Source organism: Mangifera indica, chromosome 14, assembly GCF_011075055.1.
Source record: "Mangifera indica cultivar Alphonso chromosome 14, CATAS_Mindica_2.1, whole genome shotgun sequence".
Lineage (NCBI taxonomy): Eukaryota > Viridiplantae > Streptophyta > Magnoliopsida > Sapindales > Anacardiaceae > Mangifera > Mangifera indica.
Genome location: NC_058150.1, coordinates 962,989 through 980,069, shown reverse-complemented (window position 1 = coordinate 980,069; position 17,081 = coordinate 962,989). Strand labels below are relative to the sequence as shown.

General features: G+C 32.8%; 4 protein-coding genes and 1 non-coding gene across 8 annotated transcripts; 3 read left to right on the top strand and 2 right to left on the bottom strand.

Annotated features, from left to right (window-relative positions):
- Nucleotides 1-363: 363 nt before the first annotated feature.
- LOC123196149 (ubiquitin C-terminal hydrolase 12-like) lies at nt 364-2,900 on the bottom strand. The gene is made up of 6 exons (XM_044610049.1): nt 2,808-2,900; nt 2,163-2,277; nt 1,541-1,710; nt 1,166-1,439; nt 790-953; nt 364-642 (listed from the first exon to the last, which is right to left on the bottom strand). Exons 1-6 carry the CDS (start codon nt 2,845-2,847, stop codon nt 623-625), a joined length of 783 nt encoding a protein of 260 aa, XP_044465984.1. The 5' UTR covers nt 2,848-2,900; the 3' UTR covers nt 364-622.
- An 876-nt stretch (nt 2,901-3,776) lies between these two features.
- Nucleotides 3,777-8,580, top strand: LOC123196143. Of its 3 annotated transcripts, XM_044610042.1 has the most exons (6): nt 3,777-3,985; nt 4,240-4,334; nt 4,891-5,050; nt 5,816-6,158; nt 6,884-7,116; nt 8,120-8,580. In XM_044610042.1, exons 2-6 carry the CDS (start codon nt 4,325-4,327, stop codon nt 8,229-8,231), a joined length of 858 nt encoding a protein of 285 aa, XP_044465977.1. In that variant the 5' UTR covers nt 3,777-3,985; nt 4,240-4,324; the 3' UTR covers nt 8,232-8,580. The 3 variants fall into 3 exon arrangements, with proteins under 3 accessions (XP_044465977.1, XP_044465976.1, XP_044465978.1); XM_044610041.1 differs by lacking the exon at nt 4,240-4,334 and having other exon boundaries at nt 3,779-3,985; XM_044610043.1 differs by lacking the exon at nt 4,240-4,334 and having other exon boundaries at nt 3,780-3,985; nt 4,871-5,050.
- A 2,835-nt stretch (nt 8,581-11,415) lies between these two features.
- On the bottom strand, nt 11,416-13,751 carry LOC123195467. 2 transcript variants are annotated; one of them, XM_044609176.1, is made up of 6 exons: nt 13,594-13,751; nt 13,443-13,513; nt 12,860-12,908; nt 12,663-12,769; nt 11,959-12,041; nt 11,416-11,843 (listed from the first exon to the last, which is right to left on the bottom strand). In XM_044609176.1, exons 1-6 carry the CDS (start codon nt 13,640-13,642, stop codon nt 11,588-11,590), a joined length of 615 nt encoding a protein of 204 aa, XP_044465111.1. In that variant the 5' UTR covers nt 13,643-13,751; the 3' UTR covers nt 11,416-11,587. The 2 variants fall into 2 exon arrangements, with proteins under 2 accessions (XP_044465111.1, XP_044465112.1); XM_044609177.1 differs by having other exon boundaries at nt 12,860-12,945; nt 13,594-13,662.
- Nucleotides 13,752-14,379: 628 nt separating this feature from the next.
- LOC123196362 lies at nt 14,380-16,362 on the top strand. The gene is made up of 3 exons (XM_044610360.1): nt 14,380-14,536; nt 15,839-16,028; nt 16,143-16,362. The coding sequence occupies exons 2-3, from the start codon at nt 15,840-15,842 to the stop codon at nt 16,233-16,235; spliced, it is 282 nt and encodes a 93-aa protein (XP_044466295.1). The 5' UTR covers nt 14,380-14,536; nt 15,839; the 3' UTR covers nt 16,236-16,362.
- Nucleotides 16,363-16,991: 629 nt separating this feature from the next.
- Nucleotides 16,992-17,075, top strand: TRNAL-CAA. Its single transcript has one exon. It is a non-coding gene; the product is annotated as a tRNA-Leu (tRNA).
- The last annotated feature ends 6 nt before the right edge of the window (nt 17,076-17,081 follow it).

Below are 17,081 nucleotides of genomic sequence, written 5' to 3'. Positions count from 1 at the left end.
TATTATGCAATTCTATATATTGCAAATATGATAATCAAATTACATATCATATTGTATATCAAATCATAGGATACACCTTTTAAAAAATAAAATTAAAAAAATTTTAATGAATACATCATTATTTTAGAAAATATTACAAACACTCTTAAAAATTTAAAATTTCTTATATACCCCCATTTTATATCATCATTTCCTCTAAAAATGTATATCAATATATATCATAGGGTATGTATTATATCGTATAGTATAATATATTTATTATATCATATTAATTTGATATATTTTATGATATTTATCATTTCTTACTTATATCATATGCACAAAATGATTGTAGCATCCATCACAAGGTAAAATCTCAAGGTCTTAAAATCGCAAACCTAATTAACCTAGAATATTGCCATTAAGATTCAGGATTATAACATTGAAATTTGTTTTAGTTTAAAATGAGCACAGCCATACATATCAACTGTTTTTGGAAGAATTTCACTATGTTTCATCAGAATGAAGACTTTTAATTAATTTATCAACCCAAGCAAAGTAACTTCCGCTTCAATGATGCAGGTGTCATTCACCAAGTAACTCAGTTTCAAGTCCTTCAATGTAGCCAGCGGCATAAAATTTCTTACACCCCACGACTGTTAACTGTAAGTGAATTAAAAAAGAAACGGTTCATCGTTAGAGTTTAGGCTTCGGGGTTTAAATTTTCATCTCATAAGTTAGGAGAGTTTTTTAGTATGAGAAGAAAGAATGATTTTATCATGAAACCCTAATCTATAATGCTTAACTTACATTGATGGAAAACGTCTTTTCTATTCCACTGATATTGATCTTTGAGGCGTAGAATGAAATTCACAAACAACTTAGTATTCGGAGGAACATCTGACGCTGCTATATAGAGTGAAATGTGGCTTCCCTTGGCTTCTGCAACTCCATAAGGTTGAAGACTAAGATACCTATGAAACATTAACCCACAAACTTAATGAGTAATTTGTATGGAAATGTTATATGCACCTAGTTTTGAATATCTCTAAATGATATGTCATATATAATTGAATAATGACACACTTTCTAAGAATAATTGAGTATTCAAAACTCGTGCACATAGTTTCATTGAATCTGTATAGCAAAGAGAAGAAAATGAGCTGTCAGAAGGAGTTTTTAACACCATTTTGGGCTTCCAAATGACTGGGAGGTATAATTTGAATCAGCTAAAGTGGAAAAGCTATTAACTTTCCAACTGTGGAAACAAGTAGCAGGTTCCTTCACCATGGATAAGCACTCCCCTTTAAAACTACTTCTGACAACAAAAACCTCAGCACCCAATACACAAGTATCATCAACAAGGTATCCTTTTAAAGGGTTGTGAAATGTTTCCAAGTCTAGAAATTTAGGGTTTCCCCATTCAGTCTTCATAGTATGGTAACGTTTTTCAATCCAATCTGCATCACAAACATGTAAAGTCGATCATATATATATAAAATTTTGCATCTGTCGTATTGAAAATTGTTCTCCATTAATTGCATGTTAATTGAGGACTTACCTTGTACAACAACATACTTATTTTGAAGCTGATTCATTATAAAGAAGTTGAAAACCACGTCCACTTCCCACCCGAAAGAGAAAGAATCTGTGACCATTAATTCCAAGTAAATAGAGATATGACCTTCACCATCGTTAAGTTTGTCCCCAGATGGGTAGAGAGTGATTCTCCTGTAATAATTTCATGTTAAATTTCGAAGTTGGTAAGCGTAGAGCATATAACGAAAGTCGTTCATAATAATATATAAACATATGTGATTGTTAGGGTTCTAAGAGTAAAATGTGTGGCTTGTATTCTGCATAGAAAAATATAAGTTTTTAATATAAGTTGTTAATATAAGATATATATTTTTTCTCTCTGATTTTATTCTTTTAAAATTTAGTTTTTCTAAGATTAATATTATTTGATATCAAATTCACCATCACATCTCTAAATATTATAGCATTTGCCAAGAGGGTTAGCAAGGAGCTAGCTAACTAACACACAACCAAACCGCATGATTGCTAGGGTTGCGGTGTAGAGTTTATTTGGTTTTTGGGCTCTCCAATCCCAAGCTATGACATTTTTTTTTTAACTAACACTTGAACAACTATAAGAGATAAAGCATGCAGAAAGCTTATACCATCTGTAGCCTCCTGCCTCAAAATAGTCCGAGGTGTACTTTCGTAGAGGAGCTCTGTCTAGCAAAGAGAAAGACTCAATTTTGAACAAGTAATGACTAGGTGGAGCATCCCTTCCTGAAATTTACAAATTAAAAGAATATATACCGTTCTTGATGAAAAGAAAAATAATTTATGTAAAATTAATTAGTAGACTATATACGATACGTCATTCATAACAACATGGATATTAACCCTGAAATCTTCAATAAAATTTTGACACAAGTTATTATAAGAAGTTAATATATTTAACTAACGGTCAAAATTTGAATACATTAAGTAATATATAAATATCAATATTTTCATACATTGGTGTTGACCCAATCAAGGGTTGGTCCAGGTTTTGAACAATTCAATCGTTAATTAGATCAATGATTTAATAAATAAATATTATAATAATATTCAATCAAATAACAAAACAGTATATATGTGGAACATATTTTTTTATAAAACAGATTCGGTTATATGTATGTTCAAAACAAAACGGTACCAAATGAATAATATAGAAATCAAAATAAATCAACTACTAACTTGATAATTTTATGTCATTATATCAAAAAGAGTATTCATAACAATGAATTAATTTTGGCATTAGACTTGAATTATACCTCTTAAAATGCTGCTTTCAATAAACTTCTGGATATCCATGTTCAAGTACTGCTTGCAGAGATTAACTATGAATTTGGTTTTACGTATCTGATTTAACTAGATAGGATGATCTCTATATATATATAAATGAAAATGGCCTTGAATTTCCAGAATTTGAGGTTGTTGCCTTGTGTTCGTAGAAAGGAATGACCTTGAGTTTAGAATTTGCATTGTTCATGCTTTGACTTCCAATTTCAGCTAAGAATCAAGCCATTTCTTAACATCATTGACAATTTTTATGTAATAATGTTAGATACAAATATACCTTCCTTGTAGATTGCTGCTGATGAGATGCCAGCAGCCCTTCTGTCCTTCCTCCATTTCTGAATGTTATAATAGTAATTTTGCATTAAAACAGGGCCACACACTATGTCTCACCGAGCAATACTATGTTTACCCTTGGTCCTTAATACCCAATTAAATGTTTAAATGATATGTGTTTATGTAATTTGAAGTTATTTTATTTTTAATTTAAAATTATTTAATCACATAATAGCACATTTATTTAAATACTTAAAATTAGATGTGTATAGTTTTATTAATTTTTCCCCCATGGTTTGATTAAATGATAAATTTCCAAGAAGTCTTTTTTTCCATCCATATCTTAAATTAGTTAAAAAAAAATATTTTAATTTTTTTGTAAAATTATTGAAAATAAAAAAAATCCTCAAGCTAAATAATATAATGCCTCCAAATTTTTATTAAGTAATTTTTTTCTAATTTAAATTAATTTCAAATAAAAATAATATAAAAATTTACTAAAGTATAATTGAAAGTTTGGGATGCACTTAATTTTTGAAAATATTAGGGGTGTGAATGGAAAGGTTTCAAGGTGTAAGGAAGTGTCGTTTTTAAAGTACTATGGTGAAAAAGGTTATTATGGCAAAAAAGGGGTGGGAACAGGTTCACCGTGTACCGGTAAAGCCCTAATTCAAACCCTGTCTGCCTCTCTGTTCTCTCGAATCAGGTTCATGACTGTCTACTCGTCATTGCAATGAAGAGCAAAGTGGGTTGGTATCAGATTTTGATTCTAGGGGACATATACGTATGTTAATGATGTTAAAGATGGTAAGAGGACGACAGATTTTTTGCTCCAAGTGTTTCACTAATCAACTTCTGTATGCTATAAACGGAACTGGTGAGTTAAACAAATGAAAACCCACTTTCTTTCTCAAGTTATGTTGATGGTTTCTCAACAATTTTGCATTTCTGTCATTATAAGCTACTCTGCTACTTAAATTTAATGTGTTGAGATCTTGTTGCTATTGACTGGAAATTGTTCTTTTTTTAAAAGCATGTAGATGAAATAATCAACTTGAGAGTTCTATTTATATGTTTTTTTCCTTTTATGATTTTTTTTTTTTTTTGGTGTATTTGATGAATTACAAACAGAGCCATGATTTTAATATGCCATAATGCCCATGAACTTTGGGAGACACTCTTCGAGTGTGGTTGACGAGATTTACATTATTGTAATATGATGAAAGGTATGACTTTTAGGCACGGATGTATTATTGTGTTTTGCAGAGACTGAAGTGTGAAATATGAAAACTCTTTAGATTAGATGAGAGGAGATGACTAACTTGCGTGTTGTGTATTGATGTCTTTAATTTTTCTTCACTTTTAGAAGAACCATATATGGTAAAATAACTATGCTGATGTGAGGCAAATGAATGTTAGTATCACCTATCACGTTAGTCTGTACAAGTATTGTATAGGATTGGAGGCTATGATGTTGTAATTTGATAACAATGTTCTATGATGCTTGAACTGGAATCCTAGAGAATAACCCATAATTTTTTAAATATTTTGTTCTTGTATTTTTTACGTCTGAGAAATTGCCATACAATGTCTATATGGTTTGTTGAACTCAAAGTGTTTGAGGTTGGAGATAATAATGCTTCTCATTTTCTCATAGTTCATATCTTGTCCTGAAAAATGATTTTTTTTCTTTTTTTTTTTTTTTTAACCTTTTTAAGTTCTAAATTCTCATTTCATGAGGAAGTCATGTAATAATGTGCAGCATTGATACTTACTTGACAGCTCTTAATGAGATAAACAATTTTGCATTTGGTTTTAATATACAATGGCGTGGAAGGTCACAAGCTGCCTCTGTTTCTTCTGATGTACCAAAAGTCAAGAGAGTTCAGAAAAAAGTTTCAAAAGATGAACGACGTGCTATGATGGAAGCTTTTGTGAACAAGTATTTATTTTAATTTTTTTACATATGTGATTGATTTATTGAATTTACTCTTTGAGTATATGGTATTTTAGAACTTGCTATTCTCTATGTATTTACAGAATGTGCTAATTCCAAACATGCATTTAAATCATTCGGAATGAGACTTTTTTTCTTTTAATTAAAACAATATATTGTTGATTTTTTTAAAAAAAAAGTGATAGTCTTTTCCCCAATGGAAGACCAATCTGGAGAAATGGGGATATTAACATGTAGCTGTATAAAATTACTGTAGTGTAGAAATTATTGAAATGCTTAAACTGTTTTAGACAGAAAAGAATAGATGGCACCATTACTGTTTCTTTCTGTTTATTTTAGTGGAACCTGCCATGTATTTATGGAGATCAAACATGTCCATAAATGCTTGTCAGTTAAATGGGAGTTTTCAGATTTATCTGTCAGATTAGAAGAAAATATAAGATAAGAAATGAATAAATCCACTAGAGCTATGTTGGAATTTCAGTAGTTTGTTTATTAAAGAAATGAGGACCCTTAGTTGTATGGATTCATTTTTCTCATCTTGATGGAAGATATCTTTTCACTTCTTTTTCCTTTTCAGGTGGACCAGAGAGTGAGGAATCATGTCTCTTGTGATTTGAGTTCTATAATTTATTGTCTATTTCTATGTTTTTTATTGTATTTATATTTATTATATGTAGTGTAGAATGAATACGTAAACTAAAAACAAAATATTGTGTTGAATTATTCCATTGATCTGATGTTCTGCAGTTACAGAGTTACACATAATGGAAAATTCCCAACCGTGACCGATGCTTTAAAACATGTGGGTGGTTCTTTCTATGTTGCTAGGAAAGTTCTTCAGGAACTGCAATACAAATCCAAAATATTGTCTTCAGCTGGAACGAATGAAAAAAATTTAGTAGTAGGGGTAATAGAAAAGAATAAAGTGACAGTGGATGTGGAATCTCAAAATGGGCTCCATTCAATTGTTGCTCAGGATATGGAGATTGTTGATACCAGTGGCAACCATTTAGAAGCTGAGGGAGGGCCTTCATGCTCAGCTGTGTCTGGAAGGGCCTTGTTTGATGAGGTCACAAAGCCTGTGGCTTATGTATGTATTTGATATCTGTCAACTTTCTCTTTTTCTCTTTTGCAAAATAAAAAAGGTAGTTGTTCTATGGATAAGATCGTTTAGGTGAATTAGAGGCGTTACACCATTTAAAATCAGTAATTGAACTTCTGGCTGATGTCAAAGGAGGTTGAGATGTTGATTATAGTAATTCTTCCCATTGGAAGTATAATGTTCAGTTGGCAGGTGTATCGAGACAACAATTTCTTAGTGTTTATACATATTTATCTTATATTACTTTGTTGTGGTAAGTGTAGTACTGTGAGAAGAAGAATATTGTCACCAGGTAACATTTCAAGGTAGCTTGGCACCAGAAGTGGTGTTTGCACTTGTTAATGGAAACCCATAAAACTTTTTTCCAAACAGTAGCAAAAAGCATTTCCAAATGCAATATGCTTTCACTTGCTTCTCTTCTGAACATGTCACCAAAAATGAAATGGCACTTTGGAAGACATTTTTACAGGAGAATAATGAAAATAATGTGTCTATGGGTCAAGATAGTTTTTGTTGAACTTGTATAAATTGGTGTTACTCAAGTTTCTGCAGCTGCTTCTCTGTATTTTATAGGACTTATTGGTGACTCGTTAATTTGTCCTCTTTCTCATTTGACCTGACTTGAAACTTTTACTTTTTTATTTTTATTTCCTGTTATTATTGTGAAATGTCTTGCATAACTAAATATCACTTTTTCTTTATTATGTTTGCAGGGTGGTCAGTCTGGTAGTGAAGATGGCAAAAAAGAAGCTGTGGGTGATTCTTATTTTGTTGCAAGCGAAGGTCCTATCTTAAAACAAGAAACTGAGGAAGTGTCTTGTTCACGCTTAGCAAATGCAGATGAGAAAGAGGAACAAATTCAGTCAGACAATTTACTGGATCTTGGTGGTGTAAAGCAGGAAGAAAAATCTTATAAAGGGCCTTCTGAACCTGAACAGAATGCAGCGTAAGTTTTTTATGACCATAGTGATTATAAACTCTGTAGTGTCTACATTAATTGGGATAAACTAACTGAGGGCTTGACTCAGATAACAATGAGTAACTAGATAACAAATGGGTCAAGTCTTGGGTTTGCTTTAGACTTTTTCTTTCAGCAAAGTCGAAAATTTTTTCCTTTTTTCTTTGTCCATCACAACTGGGAAGCATCTTTGTCCTGATGAACATTTTGTTTTAGTAAATCTTTTCCTGGTTGCTTTTTTTGGGTACATAGATTGAGTTATGTTTTTGCTTGGAATCATCGAAGTTAATTTTTTTGTAAGGTTTTTGTGTGGAATGTTTCTCAACTATTAAATCCCCCTATTTGTAGATCATCATTTTTTCATACAATTAGTTTTCCTTATTTTTATATCCAAATAACAAAACTAGTTAACAAGTTTTTAAAATGGTTCCTATATCTTGTTTGACTTTCTTGGGAACTATAGAGTGACTTATCTAATAAAATATTGCATTTGATCCTAAAATATATACTAGTCTTTTGCTCCATGGGTTTTGCATCTAGTGTTATTGATGCCCTTTACATACAGTCCATGTTAGGTTTAGATAATATTTAAAGTTTACAACTACATCTGTTTGACAGTGCTTTTTGTTTTGGGGGTTCATTTTACATTGACTCTAAGAGATCCCAAGCGATGAGGTATTTATAAATTGCTGGCTGTTGAGTGTGCACACTCCAATTCACACACCTTGGGCAAAATGCTCTTTGGTCACTGAAATTCTTTTCCAGTTTGAAAAATGTGCTCTTGTATAATTGTCCTTGTTTGACTCTTTTGTGGATTGTCCTGCCATCTGAAATTTCTCATAGGTGGAACTCATTTAGCTTGGTTGATGTTTATTGTGGAAATTGCTGTCATTTTTATTTCCCTATCTGTGCTTATTTTTCTATTCCTTTGTGCTTCTATAAATCCCTATCTGTGCATATGAATATCCAACTAGGCATTTTCTTTGTGCAGTGACATTTCTAGTGGAGAGGCTAAAGACATAGAAGTTTTGAAGAAATCAACCATTTGGGGAAATCTAAAGTCATTTGCAGATAGCATTATTAGTGTGTGGAAGAAACTGTAAACCATTGTCTTTGATACCCTTTTGAACATTAGTAATGTTAGGATAGGTAGTAATATTATCAGATGACATTGGTATGAGAGGTATTAATCCCATCAGATATTGCTCTTCCCTAGCTTTTTCTTGAAACCCAAACTGGTTGGTTCATTCAGTGCGATTGAGGAACCCAATGGTTGGGTTGGTTTAGGTTAAGTTAAAAGACTTATTTCACAATGGGACCAAATTAACCCACAGTCAAACCCGAGTCCCTGCAAATGGACATTGTCAGGCTTGTCATAAAGCTATATTCAGTTTTGATTAAATGTAATTCAAGTTTTATATTTAATAATTATATAGGCAAGATTGTTTTAAATATTGTATTAATATTTATTCAAACAGTTAATTGGTCATCCTAGTTGGATCACAAAAGACTCATATTGACCCCTTGACCGGGTCAAAAGAGGAGATTGATCCTTTTCTTTTCTCACTAAATTGGTATTGTCATGTACAATAACAACTTTGCAAGTGTCGAACATCTCTTTTTGACTTTGCCCTGTTGTTTGTGGAATTTTCTTGCTTATCTATCAACCTTTCTGGGGTTGTTCCTTCATGTGCTAAGGCTATCAGTGAAGGATAATACTTGGCTGTGAACGGTAGTTGATGGCAAATTTTTTAGCTCCTTGGTAAGAAAGGAATAATAAAATCTTTGATGATGTTAATGAAGAAATCTCCTTATCATAAGAGTAATGCAATGTACATTTAGTTTGGAGAATTCAAATTATATGTTATTATGTTATTATTATATGATATATTATTAAATTATTTAATTGATTCTTAAAAATTGGACATGTGTAGTTTTATTTTCCGCTCATCATAGATTTTGGAAAGCTTCAATAATTCAAATAAATTATAAATTTTTAAGACTTAGGGGACAACTAATTAATTCTTCATTTTGTGATATTGTTTTATATTATAATTTTATATTATTATAAGACTTGTAGTACATGAAAAAAAAAATTATTTTTTATACAACTAAAATTATATATACATATTTTTTACATATAATTTAAATACACATGTTATATTATCATGTGATTTGATGATACAGTGAAAATGAATTATTTTGTTGACATTGTTAACGCATACAAGTGGTGAGAGGATAGTAACTTGGCACGGAAATATTCTTACTCACTAAATAGAATCGTGGAGATGTATTTTTAGTCGATTGCAAAGTATTTTGACCCTTGTTACTTATGTGCCCCATTATTACATACTAAAATTATGACAATTCTTTGTCATTATAAATGATACATATAATGCTTATGGTATACTCAAAGAGCTTCGAAGTTTCACTAATGCCTTTAGGGAGGTTGTATAAACGATTTTATCACGCAACTTTTTCATTTATAATCAATAGATACTAATGGTATAAACAAATTGATGAAACATTATATGATTAGTTGATACATCAATTTGTTTTCAACCATTTGTACCCACCCTTCATAAATGTAATATCACTTTCTCTTTTAAAAAACTTAAATTATATTAGACATAAGTGATTGAATTGAACCACATAAATTGTATAAGATCGTGACTCAATCGTTGAATCAAATTAGCCTGAATAGTATGTTGATGTTAATACGGTTAAAACCTATTTTAAAATTTTAATTATATCATGTTGATATCCCATTAGTTTGATTGGCCTGCGAACCAACCATTCGAAAGGGTCTAAAAACTCTTAGAGACTCGCTCTGGAACTAAAATTTGTGATGTTGTCAGGTGGGACACTAGCACCATTGCGGATTTGCCGGATTATGTGAAAACTCTGTACGGTGTTATCTTGAATCTTTTTGCTGAATTAAACGATGACATGAGCAAGGAAGGAAGATCTTACAGTGTCTCATTTACAAAGGATAAAGTAATCAATCCGTTACAATTGCTCTGATTCTCTCTGCTCCAAATCTGCAGTTGCATTATTGCTTATGTTCTGTCTTCCTTTTTATTTCAATGACTAGCTAAAGGAGCTTGCAAAAGCCTATTTTGTCGAGGCTCGGTGGTTCCGCGGAGGTTTTGTCCCATCATTTGAGGAACGTTTGAGCAATGCACTGATAACAGGTTCTTGTTTTTTTCATCCCAGCCCTAGAATTCCTGGGAATGAGAGAAATTGCAGATACCAGGGCTTTCAAATGGATTCAAAGAAATCTGAAAATCATCAAAGCCGCATTTACAATCGGCCGTCTCAAAGGCAACATAGTAGCCAACCAGGCAATTAAAAAGTACCTGTTAGTGTCAACCGTTTGTATATGCAGTATTACTGATAAATTTTATGTGTGAATAGTTTCTAGCAGGAGAGAGGGAATGTTGTGTCTACCTTGGAATCCTATAAGAAGCAATATGGAGTCTCCAGAGTAGAAGCAATTCAGGAGTTCAGAAATATAATTGCTGATGCATGGAAGGATGTAAACGAAGAATGTATGAAGCCAACAGCAGTCTCAATGCTGCTGTTGCTTAAGAGTTGTAGATGTTGCCCGCCTGGTACAAGTCTTCTACAGGGACAGTGAAGGATTCCCCTTTCCGGGAGCTTTGAAAGATTAAATCGTGGAACTTTTCGTTCAGCCAATTCCAATCTGATTTCTATAGATTAAATAATACTCATCAGATCTGATCTTGTTGAAAGAGCAGCTGATGATGTATGTTATTATTTTACTAAATTATGTAGACAAAAAGATCTACCCTAGGATAGAGGTGAAATCAAACCAAAATTGAATGGATTTAGGCTGATTCAATTCGAATAAGTTAAACTAAAGCAGAATCAACTCTTGAGTTGGGTTTGGGATCAACTTGCCAAAATCATCATTCTGAAGCTCAACCTGCTTGTAATTCTTTTCCTTTTTTGGTCTTTGATGATTCTATTTTTTTACGATGATTTTTTTTTTTATAACTCTTCTTCTTCTCCAGTATTACTGTTTACCAACTTAAACCTAAACTAACAGTTTTAGGTTCAAACCAAACTCAAATCGACTCTTATTTGGATTAGATTTGACTCAAATCCAACCTTACTCTAGAAAATATAATCTCATGATGTACTCTTGCTATCCAACCAAGATTCAATTTTAACATAAAATTTCTATAGCTTCTTGCAAGTTCTTCTGTGCACAACGCCATATGAGATCTAGATGCAAGTCCACCAAAACTTCTAAACGAATTATACTCTAAAAAAACTTGATGGATTTAGCATATCAGAAGTCTGAAAATTACTTGACAATATTTTCATATCTACTCAGATTTGACAAGCACCACTAACAACCAAAGCAATGAAACAGTCATTTGTCGCATAACAATGAATGAATTACTCTTGCCCATAACCCTTACTTCTACAGTCAGTCCTCATCATCAGAACTCGCATATGCTAAGCCTAGTAAGCTTTTAACAGGATTTTCCGACCCCGTCTGTGTTTCCTGTTTCTTTGATATTAGTGAAGTTTGCTCTTTTCCGTTCTTCTGGTCAACCTCAGACTTTAAGTTTTTTGATGCAGGGTTAATTGAAACAGAGGTCGACTGATTACCGACCGATGGGGTGGAAATTTTTGGTCTCTTTGGTTTAACCTCAACCACCTTTTTCAGCAAATCCTGTTGTCTAAAAAACAGATAAAAATTACAAATATTAAAGCAAGATAATCATGGGGTATCATCATAATGACTTAGTAGGCTTAATCATGAATATATGATCTAGGTTGTGTAGAAAGAGATACCTAATTCCACTCTTTGGCTTGGGCTCAACACGAAGTGGCAAAGGAACAGATGCAGGTGAAGAATCTGCCAAACTTGCTGCTTTGTGTCCATTGGTTAAGGAGAAAGGTAAAGATTATACAACTTTAAGATAAACCAAAACCAACCTAACAATCTTTTTTGTCCACATGGGGTGATTGATACTGTAAAGATGCCTAAGCAATAGAAGTCCCTTCTGTAGAATGAAATGGTGGCTCTGGTTTCACTAAACTAAGAAGACCAAATTGTGAAAATGATACAAAACACATAGTTATATCCTCGTGTCACTGAAACAAATGGATACTTGGAGGTCATAAAAGAAAAGGGTTAAAGTACATTCTTCCCAAAAGAATACATAGGGAATTGACAATGTCTAATACAATTCTGCAGAGACAACAAACCAAAGATACAAAATCTAGCCCAAAAAAAAAAATTTGCAGCAACAGATGCAATGATGTACATCTAGTGCTACATATTTCCAAAATGTAACAAACAACTAGTTAACAAAACCTATATTTAGCCTACAGTGAGCATCCCATTGGTAAACAAAATACATTCAACTCAGATACTGCCAACTTTTCACCATTCCCTAAAGAGTCTGTTAATAAATGTCACACAGAAACTAGACTACGTACAAATTCAGAGGCAAATTAAATGTCTTAGCACAAATAGACACATGAAAGGATATCTTAAAAGCAGCAAAAGCTCGTTTCTCAGTACGCCTCAGGAGGCGTTCAGCATCCTCCTCAGCTTCCATCTGCTCCTTAAGATAGAGCAAATCATCACTGTCCAAGGCTGCATAAACAAACCTCAACGCACCATACTTAAAAACAACTCCACAAACACAAACACATGAAAATAACAAAAAAGGTCAAAAGGATTTACCGCCTCGGCCATGAAGATAGCCACCACGTTCTCCAGCAACCTCCTGCATCTGCTTACATCAACCACCCAATAAGAAGCCAAAATCCCTGTCAGGGCACGTTATCAGAAATCTCCCCACAGAATACCTCAAATTTTCAACTTCCTTTAATAAGCAAAACTAATATTATCCGACAAGTCCATCAGAAACCCCCAGGCTTTCATCATTATTTCACAAATCAGAATTCACATTACCAGAAAACTCCACCACAAAAACTCAACTTTTCATCCCTCTATCAGAAAAAAGAATCAATGTTATCAAAATCTCTACAAAGACCCCAAATTTCCAACATTATTTTAGAAAAAAAAAAAAAAACAGGAAATGTTATCAGAAAACTATTTACAACCATACCAAGTTTTCAACTTTCTTTCACAAAACACAATTTACGTCATCACGAATCTCTCTAAACACATAAAGTTCTCAAAGATGATCAGAAATCCCTCCACAACCAATTAAAGTTTTAATTTTTCTTCCACAAAACAGAATGAAACCCAAAAAGGGAACAGACCCAGATGCAGAAAGAGAGGGAGAAGTGGACGGTCTAACCTTGGCAACCATTCGTTGAAAGGTGATGTCTTCATCATCAATCTTATCCTTGCCTTTACCCCATTTTTTATCTGCAACCAGCACAATAGCATGATTAATCCATTAATTACTAAAGCCAATAAATGAATTGGATTAAAAAGCCTGTTTCCACCTTTTGGATCACTGAGATTTGTGTATTCACGAACTTCTCTTCCTGCCATCTTCACTCTACACTTCTAACAATCGATTTCTCCGAACCGAAATTGGCTTCAGGCTTGGATGATTCTTCTAGATTTTAACTTTTTTCGTCTTTGTCTTTTCTCTTTTCCTATCTTTTCTTCTTTGTATTTGGTAACTGTTATGGGTTCGTGGGCCTTTTAAAAAACCTAGCCCATACAATGCAAGGCCCAATATGGCCCATAAACATAACTGAAGCTTACTTCAATTTGAAACTATTATAGGGTTGGAGTCGCTCCAAGTCAACCCTAAACAAGGTGCAACAAAAAATCAGCCCAAAGCCGAAGACTCATTTTGAGATCAAGATCAAAGATTTGAAACTCCTATTAAATAAAAAAATAACAATTGCACTTTAGATTTAATATAAATTAACTCAAATTTAAATATTTAAATCAATTTAAACTCAATTTATTATATAAAAACTAGTCTAATCTTTAATTAAAGTTTGAATCATTCAATATAAGTTTGAATTCAAATTCGAACGTTATAGATGTATCCAATTTAAAATAAAATATATGATATTTTAAAACTATATTTAATTCAAATTTAATTTGAATAAAACTCAAATCAAAGTCAAATTAAATCTTTTAAAGCTAACTCAAACTCAATTCAAAATCAAACAATTAAAACTCAAATTTAATTAAAAAATAATTTAATTTTCTCAATATCAATTTCAAGCTCGAACAACTCTTTTTGAAGTCAGCCCTAGGAATGATACCGGGCTGGGCCGACCCCGCCCATTGAAATTCTAGTAGTTTCTAGAGCCGCAGAAAGAACGCCCTCCCCGAATCAATCTTGCTCTCCAAGACAGACCTTCTTACTTTATAATTATCAAAAACCGAAAATTGGCGACCAAGAAACTGACAACAGATCAAACTGTAAGCTTGCCTCATAACTCGTATTATAGTTTTGCTTTCAATACAGACATGTCCTTCGTTGATTATATTTTTTTGTTATTTTTTCATTGTTGTACTGAAACAATTTGTGTTAAAAGTTCTTTATAAAGAGCGAAGCAATTGCAACTGAGAAAATACGAGTGAAACATTTATTAGATTTCAAAAAGAGAGGAGGGTTTCTCGGTTTGATTTGATTTGTTTTGTAACGTATTGCTTTTTGCGAGAAATTTTATCGAACAGTTGTTGTGCAGTTCAATGGACATTGTTAATGTTTATTTTTTTTGACTGATGCACTAGTAAACTCAGTCTTGTTGTCACCAAAGAGAGAATTAAATTTCAATGTAGATATGGATCATATTTGTACAAGTTAGGTTTTTCATTTGTGTTGTTAAGTAATTGACCTGTTTTGGTTATGTTGGGCTAGGAAGAAGAATTTATTCATCCATGTAGTTGTGGACTATAGTTTTTGATTGATACACGGTTTGATTTGTGAAGTAAGAGCCAATTAAGCGTTTCGTTGGTAAGATTTCTACCGGTTGTAGAAGAGGTCTTAATGATCAAATACCTTAATTAGGGGTGGATCCGAGCCTAGCTGAATTGAGCTTGGCTTGGTGTTGAGTTTGAACGATCTGAATTCAAGGTTGAGTAGAATCAGCTTGAGTTGAAAGAGTCACTGATAGATTAATCTTTTAAAGCGAATTTTCTTCTTCTCCAACAATTCTTGTTCTTGGCCTCTTGTCTTTTCAGATGTATTTCAGTGGTTTCTTTGTCAGTTTACCAGCAGCTCTCAAGCCGGACTTTCTGATTCAAACCAAGTTCGAGTCGACCTTTATTCGAACTCAGTTTGAATCCACTTCTATCCTTTAAATCTTCTACATGGTTAAAGGAGATTTAGTTTGAATTTTTGGAGCAAGGGTAAGGGAGCAAAAAGGATTTAGAAAATGATGATTAAAACTAAGTAAATGAAACAAGAATATTCTGGTGATTAATGTATGTAAAGCTAAACTTGGTTTGATGTTCGTCTTATGAGATATATGTACGATGGACTGTTTTTTACTTTGTAAATGTTACTGATATGAATTGTTTGAATATATCTATAAGTATCCCTCTGAGTAAAGATTTTTCTGCTTGACTTTATGCTGAAGTAGCTCAAGTGGATTGTTGTTCTTGGATGTTGCTGTTCTCTTGTTGCTTAGAATGATGTGATTATTATTTATTGAACATGTGAAAGGTGTCTTTCTAAATTGTTCATTATCCTTTGTATGTAAAATTTTATATACCAAGAATGGAAGCACAAAAAAGTCAAGCAGAAAAACAGCAATCACCTGTTGCCCCAAACCCTGCCATGGCTTCATGTAGAAAGAAGAAGAAAGATGGTGCGACTTTCTTGGAGGATGTTAAGGATCACATTGATGAGTTTATCCATGCATCAATGGATGAACACAAAACTTGTTTTAAGAAGACCATCCAAAAGGTTCTTTTCTTCACCCAAATTCCAAGCTTATGCTCCCTGATAATATAATATTACTTTTTAATATCTAGTTTATGCTTATGCTTTTCTCACTTGATGGTATGGTTTGATTTTCAGATGTTTGGAATGTCAAAAATTGTGGCAGAAAGGAATGCTGACACCAGTGGCGTTGAAAGCTCCCTGCCCCTTCAAACAACAGTTTCAGACTAGAACATCTTTCCTCTTGCTATCTTGCAACATTTTCTATTTAATTTTGGTGACAATAATGAACTTGTATTAGGTGAAGATGTTCAAATTGTAGATCAACTTTTATCAATAAAGATGACCTTTGTGTGTATATAGAGTATGAAGAGACCCCATTTGTGATATAGTAATGTTTCATTTGAGTTATCCCCATCATCTGAAGATGTTTTGTTCGTCATCAATATTAATTTTCATATGGAGCTTGCTTTGAACTGTTAAGAGTTTAAGACACTGAAGAGGGGATGATCTTTAATTTACAGATGTGTATCATAAGGGTGGATTTGGCTCTAGGTAGTTTGAGCTCAAATCTAGGGTCAACTTAAATGTATTGATTTTGAATTGAAGTAAAAACAAAATATGTGATCAATTTTAATCATGGTTGATTTCAAGTGCATACACCTGAGTGAGAAAAACCCAGGAGGAGAAGAAGATGAAGGAGATGGGAGAAAAACCAATAAATTGTATCTCTATGATTTTATATTACGTTATACCTTTAAAATTTTCTTCATAATTGATGAGTATGTAATGTATAGGTTTTGTAAATTTTCGAATTGAGTGTGAGTTAATTAGTCCTATCTCGAATTCAAACCTGAGCTTTTTATAAATGCGATTATGTTGAATTTGAATTAAATGGTACCTGGTTTGGCTTGTATGTCATCAATTGTTGTCTTTTGCATTTAAAATATACTAGAAAAGTTTATTGTTGTGCCGTTATCTCAACAGGTCAGGATGGCCGAGTGGTCTAAGGCGCCAGACTCAAGTTCTGGTCTTCGAAAGAGGGCGTGGGTTCAAATCCCACTTCTGACATATAAT

Excerpts from the sequence above, each read along its gene's own strand:
- LOC123196362 (XM_044610360.1), top strand. The coding sequence starts at position 15,840 with ATGGAAGCACAAAAAAGTCAAGCAGAAAAACAGCAATCACCTGTTGCC. Across the intron at positions 16,029-16,142 it reads TTAAGAAGACCATCCAAAAG|ATGTTTGGAATGTCAAAAAT; the intron begins GTTCTTTTCTTC and ends TTTGATTTTCAG.
- LOC123195467 (XM_044609176.1), bottom strand. The coding sequence starts at position 13,642 with ATGGCAGGAAGAGAAGTTCGTGAATACACAAATCTCAGTGATCCAAAA. Across the intron at positions 12,770-12,859 it reads CTATCTTCATGGCCGAGGCG|CCTTGGACAGTGATGATTTG; the intron begins GTAAATCCTTTT and ends TTGTTTATGCAG. Across the intron at positions 12,042-12,662 it reads GAGCTTTTGCTGCTTTTAAG|AAAGCAGCAAGTTTGGCAGA; the intron begins ATATCCTTTCAT and ends ACCAATGGACAC.
- LOC123196149 (XM_044610049.1), bottom strand. The coding sequence starts at position 2,847 with ATGGATATCCAGAAGTTTATTGAAAGCAGCATTTTAAGAG. Across the intron at positions 1,711-2,162 it reads GAGGCAGGAGGCTACAGATG|GAGAATCACTCTCTACCCAT; the intron begins GTATAAGCTTTC and ends AAATTATTACAG. Across the intron at positions 1,440-1,540 it reads TAAGTATGTTGTTGTACAAG|ATTGGATTGAAAAACGTTAC; the intron begins GTAAGTCCTCAA and ends TTTGTGATGCAG.
- LOC123196143 (XM_044610041.1), top strand. The coding sequence starts at position 3,895 with ATGTTAATGATGTTAAAGATGGTAAGAGGACGACAGATTTTTTGCTCC. Across the intron at positions 5,051-5,815 it reads ATGGAAGCTTTTGTGAACAA|TTACAGAGTTACACATAATG; the intron begins GTATTTATTTTA and ends GATGTTCTGCAG. Across the intron at positions 6,159-6,883 it reads TCACAAAGCCTGTGGCTTAT|GGTGGTCAGTCTGGTAGTGA; the intron begins GTATGTATTTGA and ends TTATGTTTGCAG.